We start from the raw sequence: 15,662 nt of genomic DNA on the forward strand, positions 1-15,662 counted from the left end.
ACCCTAACCCCTTTCTGACAGGATTGTGCGCTTCCATTTATCCTGTTAAAGGATTTACACAGCAAGTACATTGCAGCTCTGTGTAATAACATTGTAATTATGCGAGTAGACATGCATTTACTACAATGTAAATACACAGTAATAAGATACACCATGTAAAATTTCAGGAGAACATCGGCAAATCCCTCAAACAACAATTGTGATACAAATATGTGACATTTTGTCATTAAATAATTCAAAAGTTAGATTTTTAGTTACTTTTAAAAAGAGGCTCCAATCATGGGATTGATGAGAAATGTAAAAACAAGTATCTCTTCGGTATTGATTTCTGTTTTTTTTTTATACAATTAATTGGTTGATTGACAACGAGACGGCTAAACCAAAACCAAACGTCCCTGCCTCTATTAAACGTCAATTCATGGGCTGTATTTAAATAAAGGACATGGCCTGTGTGGAGGTGCTCCTTGATAAAATCTCCTAAAGTGTTTCTAGATCCTAAATAAAGGGGACAGCATGTCTTTCCTGCTTCATACAACACAAATCACACGGCCTCGCACTTCGACTGTTCATCCAGGAAGCTTTTATTGTGAAAACAAAACTCCAGTGCGTTCAGATTTCCAGCTCGATCTTCACATTCATCTCGCTCTCAAACGGCAACAGCAGGGGGCGCACTTCCACGGACAGGAACTTTTTAACCTGGGAGAGGGAGAGGGGAAAGGCTTTTAGGACTGATCCCAGGACAGAGAGTCCAGGTGAGGCCCCAGTGGTTACAGTAGAGGACTGGGAGGGAGGGAAGCAGTGTGGCTGCAGGGGTTAGAACTGAGGAGAGACTGGGAGGGAGGGAGAGACAGAGGGAGAGACAGGGATGGAGACTGGGAAGGAGAGACAGGGAGGGAGAGACAGAGGGATGGAGGGAGAGACTGGGAGGGAGGGAGGGATAGACTGGGAGGGAGGGAGGGAGGGACAGAGGGAGAGACAGGGATGGAGACTGGGAGGGACGGAGGGAGAGACAGGGAGGGAGAGACAGAGGGATGGAGGGACAGAGGGAGAGACAGGGATGGAGACTGGGAGGGACGGAGGGAGAGACAGGGAGGGAGAGACAGAGGGATGGAGGGACAGACTGGGAGGGAGGGATAGACTGGGAGGGAGGGAGGGAGGGAGGGACAGGGATGGAGACTGGGAGGGACGGAGGGAGAGACAGAGGGATGGAGGGAGAGACTGGGAGGGAGGGAGAGACAGGGAGGGATAGACAGGGAGGGAGGGAGAGAGGGAGGAAGGGAAGCAGTGTGGCTCCAGGGGTTAGAGCCAACGGACTGGGATGGAGGGAAGCCTTTGGTTCCAGTGGGAGCATTACCTGTTGGGGGGCTCGTCCAGTGAAGGTTTTGGGGTCCAGGAGGGAGTCGAGCTGTCCCAGGATGGGAGTGAAGTAGGGGTCAGCCTGAATTCGGGCGATGAGGTCATTGTCTCCGCCCTCCTGTTTGACCACAGCGGCCGCCAGCTGGGACAGGACACGAACCTTCTCATGACAATCCTGTAAAACACTGGAGATGAGCAGCGACACACACACACACCCATACAATCCTGTAAAACACACTGGAGATGAGCAGCGACACACACACACACACACCCATACAATCCTGTAAAACACACTGGAGATGAGCAGCGACACACACACACACACACCCATACAATCCTGTAAAACACACCGGAGATGAGCAGCGACACACACACACACACCCATACAATCCTGCAAAACACACTGGAGATGAGCAGCGACACACACACACACCCATACAATCCTGTAAAACACACTGGAGATGAGCAGCGACACACACACACACCCATACAATCCTGTAAAACACACTGGAGATGAGCAGCGACACACACACACACCCATACAATCCTGTAAAACACACTGGAGAGGAGCAGCGACACACACACACCCATACAATCCTGTAAAACACACTGGAGATGAGCAGCGACACACACACACACCCATACAATCCTGTAAAACACACCGGAGATGAGCAGCGACACACACACACACCCATACAATCCTGTAAAACACACCGGAGATGAGCAGCGACACACACACACCCATACAATCCTGCAAAACACACTGGAGATGAGCAGCGACACACACACACACCCATACAATCCTGTAAAACACACTGGAGATGAGCAGCGACACACACACACACACCCATACAATCCTGTAAAACACACCGGAGATGAGCAGCGACACACACACACACACCCATACAATCCTGTAAAACACACCGGAGATGAGCAGCGACACACACACACACACCCATACAATCCTGTAAAACACACCGGAGATGAGCAGCGACACACACACACACACCCATACAATCCTGTAAAACACACTGGAGATGAGCAGCGACACACACACACACACAATCAGCCCCGCGCTGGAGGAGCCACCCACCTGTCGGCTGCCTCCTGCCTTCACCATGGCCATGATGATGTTCTCAGTGGCCATGAAGGGCAGCTCAAGACGGATGTGTCTCTCAATCACCTGCAACACAAGAGAGAGAGAGAGAGAGAGAGAGGAAGAGAGAGAGAGAGAGAGAGAGAGAGAGAGAGGGGAAGAGAGAGAGAGAGAGGGGAAGAGAGAGAGGGGAAGAGAGACAGAGCACGAGAGAGACAGAGAGAGAGTGAGAGAGGGAGAGGGACAGAGAGAGGAAAGGGAGAGGGCGAGAAAGAGAGCAAGAGAAAGAGAGTGAGAGCGGGAGGGAGGGAGAGAGGGAGAGAAAGAGAGAGGGAGGAAGAGAGAGAAAGAGAAAGAGGGAGGGAGGGAGGGAGGAAGGGAGAGAGGGAGGGAGAGGGAGAGAGGGAGGGAGGAAGGGAGGGAGGGAGGGAGAGAAAGAGAGGGAGGGAGGGAGGGAGAGAAAGAGAAAGAGGGAGGGAGAGAAAGAGAAAGAGGGAGGGAGGGAGAGAGAAAGAGGGAGGGAGAGAAAGAGAAAGAGGGAGGGAGGGAGAGAGAAAGAGGGAGGGAGAGAAAGAGAAAGAGGGAGGGAGGGAGAGAGAAAGAGGGAGGGAGAGAAAGAGGGAGGTAGGGAGAGAGAAAGAGGGAGGGAGGGAGAGAGAAAGAGGGAGGGAGAGAAAGAGAAAGAGGGAGGGAGAGAGAAAGAGGGAGGGAGGGAGAGAGAAAGAGGGAGGGAGGGAGGGAGAGAGAAAGAGGGAGGGAGGGAGGGAGAGAGAGGGAGGGAGGGAGAGAGAAAGAGGGAGGGAGGGAGAGAGAGAGGGAGGGAGGGAGGGAGAGAGAGAGGGAGGGAGGGAGAGAGAGAGCGAGAGAGAGAGCGAGAGAGCGAGAGAGAGAGAGGGAGGAGAGAGAGAGGGAGAGAGAGAGAGCGAGAGAGCGAGAGAGCGAGAGAGCGAGAGAGCGAGAGAGAGCGAGCGAGAGCGAGCGAGAGAGAGCGAGAGCGAGCGAGAGAGAGCGAGAGAGAGCGAGATTTCACTGGAAGCCCAGGACACACACACACAGTCCTATTTTAAAGCAAACTGTTTCTCTGGAGCACAATACGATAACATAACATTACTAAACAGGTTTCGTTCGCCTTCATGAAGCAACAGGAGTTCACTCTATCGGGGGGTGTGCAGCGAGCAGGGAAGAGCCTCTCACCTTGGGGTAGACGACCAGCCCCTCGGAGATGTTCTGGAGCGTGCTCAGGATGATGTCCGCCGTGAGGAACGCTTCGGGCAAGGAAACCCTCCTGAGAGGAGAGGAGAGGAGAGTTACACTCAGCCGGACCGTGCAAGCTCCTTCCCTTCGGGATGGAGAGATTATTCAAACCCCCCCCCGCTGCGTCCGGTTCGGTCTGCCGTGCCTGCGAGATCAAACCACTGGAGCACTGTCAAAATACGCAAGTCAGAGACTATCTAACTTAACTGATGACTTTAATATGCAATCAATCTTAAATTGTAAGAGAAAAAGAACACATTGTAACAAACGGCGAAACGCAGGAGGCTTTTTAGAAGTAGATTAAGATGCCTGATTAAAAAGCACAAACTGGTTTAATAGATGCAAATGAGTGGGGGGGGGGGGGTTAATAAATTATTATTATTTATTTCTTAGCAGACGCCCTTATCCAGGGCGACTTACAATTGTTACAAGATATCACATTATTTTTTACATACAATTCCCCATTTATACAGTTGGGTTTTTACTGGAGCAATCTAGGTAAAGTATCTTGCTCAAGGGTACAGCAGCAGTGTCCCCCCCACCTGGGATTGAACCCACGACCCTCCGGTCAAGAGTCCAGAGCCCTGACCACTACTCCACACTGTCTAGCCACATTAATATTTATTTCTTAGCAGACGCCCTTATCCAGGGCGACTTACAATTGTTACAAGATATCACATTATTTTTACATACAATTCCCCATTTATACAGTTGGGTTTTTACTGGAGCAATCTAGGTAAAGTATCTTGCTCAAGGGTACAGCAGCAGTGTCCCCCCCACCTGGGATTGAACCCACGACCCTCCGGTCAAGAGTCCAGAGCCCTGACCACTACTCCACACTTACAGATTTCTGGCTGTACAGTAATTGTTTGGAATTATTTTACTGTTATTTCATGGAGTATGGATTCCCTTGCTCTCTCTCTCACTGTATTAGTGCTGTACCACGGAGATGTGCCTGTGCTGATTAAACCAATGGCAGATGTATCTGGTACCTGTTGGCGCTGTCATCCAGCGTCCTCTCAAACCACTGCACAGCGGCGGTCTGCAGCGGGTCCATGATCAGGGTGATGAGGTGGCGGGCCAGGCTGCAGCAGCGCTCCGAGCGCATGGGGTTGCGTTTGTACGCCATGGCGCTGGAGCCTGGGACACGAGGGGTTAAAAATCAGTCAACGCTGTCTTCTAATCTCAGGACCAGATCATTTAACCAACAGCTGGAAAAGGGTTTGGGGGGGAATTGCAATAATAACGCATGTGGAGCCTTTTCTGTTTTCAGGAACTTAACAGAGTTTGTGAGACAGAAGCAGCCTTTAGATCCATCGTCCCTCTTAGCACAACAAGAGCCCCGAATCACAGGATAGGACGGGGACTTGGGTTCATTTGATCTGGATCATGAGGCACTTCGATGAAGTCCCTCTATCATCTAGGCAGAAGAGATTTCATTCTTAAACCCTGTCCATTAAAAACACACGCCAGTCCTGGGACTGACCTACCTGGCTGTTACCAATGAAGTCTTTGACAAATCTGAATCTAAAATCGAGTGTTCTTGGATTTTAAAATAATTGAATTGGGCTCTTAAACCAGCTGTTCATTGTCCTTTAAAATCCATCCCCTTCTCTAAACTGGACTTGCAAACGGTTTCAGGTAAGAAAAATAAATTAAGGCAGATTTGCAAAGCTTTTTTTTCTCAAGTGCAACGTGAGTTGCGGAGCACAAGACAAGAGGAATCGATTCACAGACCACCCAAGTGACCCGCGAAGTGACCTCAAAACCTGCAGACCCACGACGGTCACTATACAACCTGCAAGGTAAGACCTCTATGCAAGATGCTCGGATATATTGTGTTGAATTTAAATCAAGGGAAGTAATGTTGATTGGAAGTAATGCATTAGGAAGACCTCACCTAGAATATTGTGTTCAGTTCTGGTCACCTCGTTACAAAAAAGATATTGCTGCTCTAGAAAGAGTGCAAAGAGCAAACAGAATTATCCCGGGTTTAAAAGGCATGTCGTATGCAGACAGGCTAAAAGAATTGAATCTGTTCAGTCTTGAGCAAAGAAGACTACGCGGTGATCTGATTCAAACATTCAAAATCCTAAAAGGTATAGACAATGTCGACCCAGGCGACTTTTTTTGACCTGAAAAAAGAAACAAGGACCAGGGGTCACAAATGGAGATTAGATAAAGGGGCATTCAGAACAGAAAATAGGAGGCACTTTTTTACACAGAGAATTGTGAGGGTCTGGAACCAACTCCCCAGTAATGTTGTTGAAGCTGACACCCTGGGATCCTTCAAGAAGCTGCTTGATGAGATTCTGGGATCAATAAGCTACTAACAACCAAACGAGCAAGATCGGCCAAATGGGGCCTCCTCTCGTTTGTAAACTTTCTCATTCTCTGTATTAATGAGAAGGCTAGTCCTGAAGGACTCCCTCACCAATCTGGTCCTTCTCAAAGGGCTCAGACTCTGTATTAATGAGAAGGCTAGTCCTGAAGGACTCCCTCACCAATCTGGTCCTTCTCAAAGGGCTCAGACTCTGTATTAATGAGAAGGCTAGCCCTGAATGACTCCCTCACCAATCTGGTCCTTCTCAAAGGGCTCAGACTCTGTATGAACGAGAAGGCTAGTCCTGAAGGACTCCCTCACCAATCTGGTCCTTCTCAAAGGGCTCCTCCAGCTCCTTCAGGTTGGCCAGCAGACGGATATCGGTGCAGATCTGTGGAGGAAAGAGGAAGGAGATGCAATTCAAAAAAGACAAAACAGGACGGCTCGAACAGACACAAAAGCCCTTACGCTGGCGGCATAGCCGTACCAGCAGCGATGGGTTGCATAACGTAGAGGAAACGTGACGGTCGTGTGCAGCAAGTGGACCAGCCACTGCAGTGAGAGAGCTGCACAGCTCCGAGTGCGATTAGGAAAACGTGGGCGTTTGAGTGATGCGCTCAGTGAACGAGGTGTAGAAGATAAACATGCCAAGAGGACATGACCGTACGAAGGACCCGTTCAAAAGACATGGTCGCGACGCGTGTGTTATATTGAGCTGTGGCTAGAGAACGCGCTGTACTGACCTGTGTTTAACCTGTGGTGTGTATCGTACAGCGATGGCCGGCTGAGAAGCACAATGACCTGCTGCCACGGAAATTGGTTTATTTCGTAAGAACAGAGAAAAGGGAATGGAGTTCAGGGATGCCATGTTATTTTAAAAGGTGTGTTTTCAGTATAAATAGAAGGGTAGTTCTAGACAACCCAAGCTGTGATTGCAGCTCCTCCAGATCTCCTATCCTGTCTGAAGGAATCGTATAGCTGTGATTGCAGACTCTCCAGATCTCCGATCCTGTCTGAAGGAATCGTATAGCTGTGATTGCAGCTCCTCCAGATCTCCTATCCTGTCTGAAGGAATCGTATAGCTGTGATTGCAGCTCCTCCAGATCTCCTGTCTGAAGGAATTGTATAGCTCCGATTGCAGCTCCTCCAGATCTCCTATCCTGTCTGAAGGAATCGTATAGCTGTGATTGCAGACTCTCCAGATCTCCGATCCTGTCTGAAGGAATCGTATAGCTGTGATTGCAGCTCCTCCAGATCTCCTATCCTGTCTGAAGGAATCGTATAGCTGTGATTGCAGCTCCTCCAGATCTCCTATCCTGTCTGAAGGAATTGTAGAGGAGCGGTTGCAGCTCCTCCAGATCTCCGATCCTGTCTGAAGGAACTCTATAGCGACGCCTCCCTGGAGAGAATGGGCACGTGGATGTTTGAAAGTGAATATGAAGCCGTCTGGATCACTGCTGGACAGCGCAGACAGGGAGTCCATGAATGCGAACATGAAGCTGTCTGGGTCACTCACCTTGTGCACGGTGGCCCCCAGGCTGGACAGCACAGACAGGGAGTCGATGTCCACCTTGCGGCTGTACGTCTGTCCGGTCACCAGGTACGCCCTGCAGAGAGTGATGACAGCACACTGTTACCCAAGCGAAGAAACACGACTCCCTGCGAAAACACCGAACGTCACTTTACATTCAACGTCTCTCAAATCAGTGCGTTTACACAGCAGGTACTCGGAAAAACACACACGTGTGCAAATCCATCACAACACCCGACTGCTTCTGCTGTGCATGTGGAAATCTCAATTTCATGCAGGTAGGATTATGAAGGATATGAACGAGGTGTTCCGATACATTTGCACACGACTGTTTCTTTAATATTCCAGGGAACGATGGACGTGATCCGCAGTGCAGCGGGCCTTTCAAAACACATCACGCTTTGCCAGTCAAGGTTCATTAGACCTATTCCTCGCTCCAAACAGGAAACACGACTCGCATCGCTCCTAGTCGTGCAAGGCTCCCACTAGCCTTACAAAATATCCCTCGCTTTACTGACTGTTCAACTGCCCCACCTCTCCAAATAAACAAAAAAGAAAACACGTACCGTTTGAATCCAGCCATTTCTGTTACCAGTCTGTCAAGCTCTTCAACCTTAAAAACAAAAATAAGATATTTGAAGATAAAATGTGACAGATTGACCAATAGGCTGCAATGCTCCCACCTCAGTCCTTCGCCAACCGCTGGGCCACACTGCCTCCCTCTGTCCCAGTCCATCAGCTCTACCAACTGGGCCACACTGCCTCCCTTATTCCCAGCTGCTCAGCCCCAACCACTAGGCCACAATGTGCCAACCTCTCAGTCTTTCTCCAGCTGCTAAGCCACACTACCCCCGTTCCTAGTCCTTCAGCTCTCATCACCAGGTCCACACTTCCTCCCCGGTCCCTCGTTAGGAGGTAGGCAGCGGTGTACCTTATCATGGTTCCCCTCAAAGAGTTGCAGGAAGCTGGCCTGCGTGCCCGTGGTTCCTTTGACCCCCCGGAAACGAAGCTCCGCTCTGGCTCTCTCCAAATTCCTCATGTCCATGCAGAGGTCCTGGATCCACAGACAGGCACGCTTCCCCACGGTGGTCAGCTGGGCCGGCCTTCAGGGCAAAAGGAACAGATTGACAGGACTGCACAAGAGCAAAAGAGCCTCACAAACACAGCACTGCACAAGAGCAAAAGAGCATCAAACACAAAGGACTGCACAACAGCAAAAGAGCATCACAAACACAGGACCGCACAAGAGCCTCACAAACACACTGACAGGACCGCACAGGAGCCTCACAAACACACTGACAGGACCGCACAAGAGCCTCACAAACACACTGACAGGACCGCACAAGAGCCTCACAAACACACTGACAGGACCGCACAAGAGCCTCACAAACACACTGACAGGACCGCACAAGAGCCTCACAAACACACTGACAGGACTGCACAAGAGCCTCACAAACACAGGACCGCACAAGAGCCTCACAAACACACTGACAGGACTGCACAAGAGCCTCACAAACACACTGACAGGACTGCACAAGAGCCTCACAAACACACTGACAGGACTGCACAAGAGCATCACAAACACAGGACCGCACAAGAGCCTCACAAACACACTGACAGGACTGCACAAGAGCCTCACAAACACACTGACAGGACTGCACAAGAGCCTCACAAACACACTGACAGGACTGCACAAGAGCCTCACAAACACAGGACTGCACAAGAGCCTCACAAACACACTGACAGGACTACACAAGAGCATCACAAACACAGGACTGCACAAGAGCCTCACAAACACACTGACAGGACTGCACAAGAGCATCACAAACACAGGACCGCACAAGAGCCTCACAAACACACTGACAGGACCGCACAAGAGCCTCACAAACACACTGACAGGACTGCACAAGAGCCTCACAAACACACTGACAGGACTGCACAAGAGCCTCACAAACACACTGACAGGACCGCACAAGAGCCTCGCAAACACAGGACCGCACAAGAGCCTCACAAACACACTGACAGGACCGCACAAGAGCCTCACAAACACACTGACAGGACCGCACAAGAGCCTCACAAACACACTGACAGGACCGCACAAGAGCCTCACAAACACACTGACAGGACTGCACAAGAGCCTCACAAACACACTGACAGGACTGCACAAGAGCCTCACAAACACACTGACAGGACTGCACAAGAGCATCACACACACACTGACAGGACTGCACAAGAGCCTCACAGACACACTGACAGTACTGAATGCCCTGGATTAGTGTAGGAGAGGCCGCGGGGAGACTTCAGGAGAGTCTCGCTAGCTGCACTGCAGTACTTACTGATAGTGAGTGAAGCCCAGCGTGGGTAAGTCTGCATACTTCTCAGCAAAATCAGCCAAACGGCTGATCACACGAGCCAGCTGGGAGAGAAGGGGAAACATCAGCTCAGATTAATCCCACCTGAAATCGCTAAGCACCTCCTGCTAAGCAAGTACATTTCTACCCATCATCTCGGTATCATTTCAAGCAGAAGTCTCGTGTTCCTGTTCCGGTATCCTGCAGCGTTTGGTTGCTGTGATTCAACACTTCCACTGCGGTTCAGGGTCCTGTATTCTTCCAGCTCCTTCTGGATAACTACAATCAGGGAGCGCTAGTGTAACTCTGAACAGAAAAATGCATTTACTTCACACCTGCTATCCGCACGCGCGCTGCGCAGCACGTCTTTCTGAACGTTTGCTGTAGACAGGATTTTTAAACAGCGTTTAGTTGATTTGACTCCCGCGCGACACAGGAAAACCTCACGTACGTCTTCACGTTCAAGGAGGACGTCCTTGCTGTCCCTACCCTGCGATCGCGCAGCGTCGTATCCACAGAGGACATTCTACCAGGTCGAGCTGAGCTTTCAAGCTCTGGCTGCAGTATTGATAGGACTGCTTGGTCAGGGGGCAGCTAACAGACAGAATTAAGAGAGGATTTCAACGATTCTCAAGAGACTTCTCCTTTAAGGAGGATTGAAACTCAGAGCTTCAATTTCTAGCAGCTTAAAAACCTTGTTTCTTTATCCTGGAATCTGACGAAATCACTTTGATGTACTTGGGTCAGCGATGAAGCCCTTAGTGGACCAGAACCACACTTCACTCTAACCTTGGCTCAGCGATGAAGCCCTTAGTGGACCAGAACCACACTTCATTCTAATCTTGGCTCAGCGATGAAACCCTTACTGGATCAGAACCACACTTCATTCTTACCTTGGCTCAGCGATGAAACCCTTACTGGATCAGAACCACACTTCACTCTAACCTTGGCTCAGCGATGAAACCCTTACTGGATCAGAACCACACTTCACTCTAACCTTGGCTCAGCAATGAAGCCCTTACTGGATCAGAACCACACTTCATTCTAACCTTGGGTCAGCGATGAAACCCTTACTGGATCAGAACCACACTTCATTCTTACCTTGGGTAACAGGATATCAAACCCATCACGGAGAACTATGAGATCCTGAAGGAAAACAAAAAAAAACAAAATAAGGTTCTTAAAATCACAAACATTGCAGCCTGCCTCTTCTCTTTGAGCCTCCCTCCTCCTAAAATCCCTCATCCAAAACCCTGCCGTCCCACCTCCTGTATTATTATTATTATGTGTTTATTTAGCAGACGCCTTTATCCAAGGCGTCTTACAGAGACTAGGGTGTGTGAACTATGCATCAGCTGCAGAGTCACTTACAACTACGTCTCACCCGAAAGACGGAGCACAAGGAGGTGAAGCGACTTGCTCAGGGTCACACAGTGAGTCAGTGGCTGAGGTGGGATTTGAACTGGGGTCCAATTTATTTTCACACTTGCAGTTTATTTTAGACGCGCTGTTTAAAAGTATTTTTTTTCACAGTAAAACAGGTTTAAAAGTCCCTGCAGATCAACAGGACTCTCAGTACTGCTTCTCCAGCCCCTCTCCTTGTTCTCTGTATTTATCACATACCTCTTCATAGTCGTGCATACCGATAAATCATCTCCTGATCGCTCGTTTCATCACCAGACTCCTCGATCATGTGATCCGAGTCGTTATTTTATTACTGTAACATCTCAAAACGCTCTGCAGGTGTCTGTGATGTTCTCTGAGCGCTGGATGCAGAAGCAGCTGTATTGTTTGTGTATGTTCGTGTTATCTATGGGGTGTCGGGTCAGTATTCATGAGATACGCCCTTTTTTTTCAGCTTGTCTCGGCTCCTATCGGTCTCACTCGGCCATTGAATGGTTTTCTCGGCTTTTTCCAGAGAAAAAACGACTAGAGACCTGTTTTTTGCGTCTTTTTGACGGAGAGGGTTAAAATGTAATTTCCTGAGTTTGAATAAATGAGCAAGCGGAGATGGCGCATGTGGAGCTGTGTGCGAGGACCCCGAGCGGATGGCTACACGGTCTCCTGTTTTAAAAGGATCTGCAGAACGCTGGGGGACTGCTCAGGGCAGCGCACAGTGAACAATGCTCACAGTGTTGTCTCCCACGTAGCAGGACGTGGCTCCCAGGTGGATGATCCCGGCTGCCTTGGGACAGCAGTGGCTGAAGGCGTGGACGTGCGCCATCACGTCATGACGTAACCGCTTCTCCTCCTCCGCCGCCATCTTGAAATCAATCAGCTCGGCGTTCGTCTCCATCTCCTGGATCTGCTCCTCTGTGATCGGCAGGCCCAGCTCCTAGGAAGCAACACAACCGGCTTTACTTTATTACTTCAAACTCGAACCTGGAGCTGAAAAAGTGTGGTTTCTGATGTACAGGCTTTTAGAGGCATGAACAAATGTGTAGGAGAGAGAGAGAGAGAGAGAGAGAGACAGAGAGAGAGCGAGCGAGCGAGAGAAAGAGGAAGAGAGCGAGAGACAGTGAAAGAGCGAGAGAGCGAGAGAGCGAGAGAAAGGAGGAAGAGAGCGAGCGAGAGTGACAGAGAGCGAGAGAAAAAGAGGAAGAGAGCGAGCGAGAGACAGAGAGAGAGCGAGAGAGACAGCGAGAGCAAGAGACAGAGAGAGAGAGAAAGAGCAAGAGCGGGAGAGCGAGCGAGCGAGAGAAAGAGGAAGATAGCGAGAGAGACAGCGAGAGAGAGCCAGTGAGAGTGAGAGAGCGAGAGAAAGGAGGAAGAGAGCAAGAGAGAGCGAGAGAGTGAGAGAGCGAGAGAAAGGAGGAAGAGAGCAAGAGAGAGCGAGAGAGAGAGAGAGAGCGAGACAGAAATGCACTTCCTGTTACACTGTCCCCAGTATAAGCAAATCAGGGACACGTACTTCCCCAAACTGGCCAATCAGGCCACAACATTCCAGCTGCTCTCTTGACTCAGAAGAACTGCCAGTTCTGTTAGGAGAGGAGCAGCAGACAGCAGAGCTGGCTGCCCAGCATGTAGCTGCCTGCCACAGCCAGAGAGACAGAGAGACAGACCCTGGTGAAGCGATCCTCCTTGTGTCTCATCACAGTAGTGAAGCTTGAGATTTCTCACTGTGACACCAAACACTGAGACCGTTTTGTTTCATTGATTCATCAGGGCTTTCATTTCAGCACAGGACACTTCTCTCGCTACAGCGTGATCAGTCATGTGTGCTGCAAGCCTGCTCATTTCAAAACTGCTTTTACAGGAGTCAAGCTGCCTAAAGGCTCACTGGTATATAATTAACGGAGAGTTGCTCCTTGTGTGACTAACCCCAGGCATTCTCCTGGGCTGACCGGAGATTATTTTTAACACAGCAGATGGAGGGAGAGCTCCTCTAGCTCCTGCTTCACTGATCACAGCTCAGGAGCTGCTCTCTCTGCAATGCTGTCACTGCCAACTCAGATATCACTGCCCAGGACAGACAGAGCTCTGAAAGAGGAGACCGCTCCAGAGATTACTCTATAAATAAATCTAATCACTGCCCAGGATACACAGAGCTCTGAAAGAGGAGACCGCTCCAGAGATTACTCTATAAATAAATCTAATCACTGCCCAGGATACACAGAGCTCTGAAAGAGGAGACCGCTCCAGAGATTACTCTATAAATAAATCTAATCACTGCCCGGGATACACAGAGCTCTGAAAGAGGAGACCGCTCCAGAGATTACTCTACACATAAATCTGGAGATCATTGTGCTTTCAAAGGGACGTTTAAATTAACCTCACGCAAAACGTTCACTCCTTGAAGTTCTGCAAATCAGATTTCACTGACAAACAAACGCAGATCTGCTGGAAGCCTTTCCAGCAAACCAATGCTGAGGCATGATGTTATAAAAACACTGTGGATTTGAATCCCTTAAAACAAACTACTCCTAGTACACCCATCACTGAAGCACTGCGTAGGGGTAATCCGGAGCTTGCTGTGTGGGTGTCTTCATAAGGAACCACAGCGGTGTTCGCTGTGTGCATCTGTGTCGCTTCATTGAATTAATCAGGAGCTTGAGGAAAGACAATTAGCCCTAATCTAATCAGGGGCGTGATCACGGGATAGTCCTGCTGCGTCACAAGTTCTCGTGCTGGGGTTTCACTGATGAATTAAACAAGGCGGTCTGTGTTGATTGACAAGAGCGTGCGTCTAGAAATCGCACCTCAGGTTATATGTGTGTAAGATTTTAACACAAGTCCAGTCTATGCAATTACGTACAGTACTTTAAAAACAGTATTTGTTACCATAATAGTTTCCAGAAAGCTCTCTCTTTCCCAGCCTTCTCTTCTCCGCTTGCACGCCGTGGGTCTTAACCCTCTTTCAGGTCAAAGCGTGGCAGTTATTTGGGGAGGGGAGAGAATTTCACCCTCCACGTCAAACGACGAAGGAAATGCTAGTTTTCTTGTACAAAAGTGCGTGCTACACATCATTAAGAAAATACATAACACTGATTATAACCAAAACCTCCCCAACTACAAGGAACATCGTTTTTTTTCTCTTGTAAGCATGCGAGAAAGCATAGCGAGACATTGTAAGAATAGCGAGGTATGGTATGCTATTATTCATAAGCAGTGTGATGAATGCACAGTATAACGGAGGGGGGAAGCATGGCTCCGGTCTGGAATTTCACGGTGACGGTCTTACCGCAGCAGCAGCAGCTAAGTTTAGCGCCACACGTCACTCACAAAAGCATGCCACTGTGTGTTACTGCGGTGCTTCTGCTCGACTGACCTTCTCCGCTTTGGCGAGATAAATCCAGAGTTTCCTCCACGTCGTAAATTTCTTTCTGTCGCTGAAGTTGTATGCCATCTCCTTGCTGGCATAGCGCGACACCAGCGGGGAGCGATACTTCAGAAACTCCTCGTCCCGGCTCGTCTCTGCAGTGCCAGGGTCAGCCATGCTTAGCTTCTGCCTGCCTGCTGCGTGCAGTTAAAAAGCGAGCAGCAGAATACGACAGAAGGTCAATCTTCACAGCAGCCGTTAGGATGCACGCCAACGCTCGACGAAATACGGCAGACGGTCAAAGCGAATACTTACCGTATAACCTGGCAAACGCGCGCATGCTAATTCTACTTGGGTGCAGGAATCGGAATTCAGAAGCGGCGATTGAGGATTTTTGGAAAACAGACAACCAGCTGTGCCGAATGTCAATATAAACCCAATTAATAAAGATTCTAAAAATCTGTATATAAACCGTGTATCTATATAAAAAACGCAGTTCAGTTTGTAAGGCAATCTTTTGACTTTGTATCTGCCTCTGTTGGAGCCTATCAGTCACTTCCATGGACATAATCTGATCAGGACAAATGCAGTGAAAGCATTGCAATGAGATATTTGAACCCTAACCTAGTTCTTTCTGTACAGGTTATGTTACCAGTAATACCCAGCCTCTCGATCACTCAGGAAGAGCGACAGGGCATCTACTCTGTGTCTGCAGGACCCAATAAAGAAGAGATACTTCTTGTAGTCGTGCATGCGTCCTCAGCTGATAAACAGTATAGACTCTTCAACATGCACAGCGCACACTAATTACACAAGTAAAGTTAAGGAGGCTGTGTGGTCCAGTGGTTAAATAACTGGGCATGTAACCAGGAGGTCCCCGGTTCAAATCCCACCTCAGCCACTGACTCACTGTGTGACCCTGAGCGAGTCACTTCACCTCCTTGTGCTCCGTCTTTCGGGTGAGACGTAGTTGTAAGTGACTCTGCAGCTGA

General features: G+C 49.3%; 1 protein-coding gene across 1 annotated transcript; it reads right to left on the minus strand.

The window, feature by feature from the left end:
- Positions 1-312: 312 nt before the first annotated feature.
- LOC117969617 (adenylosuccinate lyase-like) lies at positions 313-14,898 on the minus strand. The gene is made up of 13 exons (XM_059019484.1): positions 14,680-14,898; positions 12,043-12,246; positions 11,013-11,057; positions 9,897-9,976; positions 8,492-8,663; positions 8,127-8,173; positions 7,546-7,636; positions 6,351-6,420; positions 4,699-4,846; positions 3,647-3,737; positions 2,450-2,539; positions 1,355-1,531; positions 313-696 (listed from the first exon to the last, which is right to left on the minus strand). The coding sequence occupies exons 1-13, from the start codon at positions 14,845-14,847 to the stop codon at positions 610-612; spliced, it is 1,470 nt and encodes a 489-aa protein (XP_058875467.1). The 5' UTR covers positions 14,848-14,898; the 3' UTR covers positions 313-609.
- Positions 14,899-15,662: the final 764 nt, after the last annotated feature.

The sequence above is a fragment of the Acipenser ruthenus genome, unplaced genomic scaffold (genome assembly GCF_902713425.1).
Source record: "Acipenser ruthenus unplaced genomic scaffold, fAciRut3.2 maternal haplotype, whole genome shotgun sequence".
In the NCBI taxonomy this organism is placed as follows: domain Eukaryota; kingdom Metazoa; phylum Chordata; class Actinopteri; order Acipenseriformes; family Acipenseridae; genus Acipenser; species Acipenser ruthenus.

Bases quoted from the DNA above. Each gene is read 5' to 3' on its own strand.
- LOC117969617 (XM_059019484.1), bottom strand. From the start codon at position 14,847: ATGGCTGACCCTGGCACTGCAGAGACGAGCCGGGACGAGGAGTTTCTG. The intron at 8,664-9,896 runs GTAAGTACTGCA...TTTGCCCTGAAG, and splicing joins CTGGGCTTCACTCACTATCA to GCCGGCCCAGCTGACCACCG. The intron at 697-1,354 runs GTAATGCTCCCA...TCCCTCTCCCAG, and splicing joins CTGGACGAGCCCCCCAACAG to GTTAAAAAGTTCCTGTCCGT.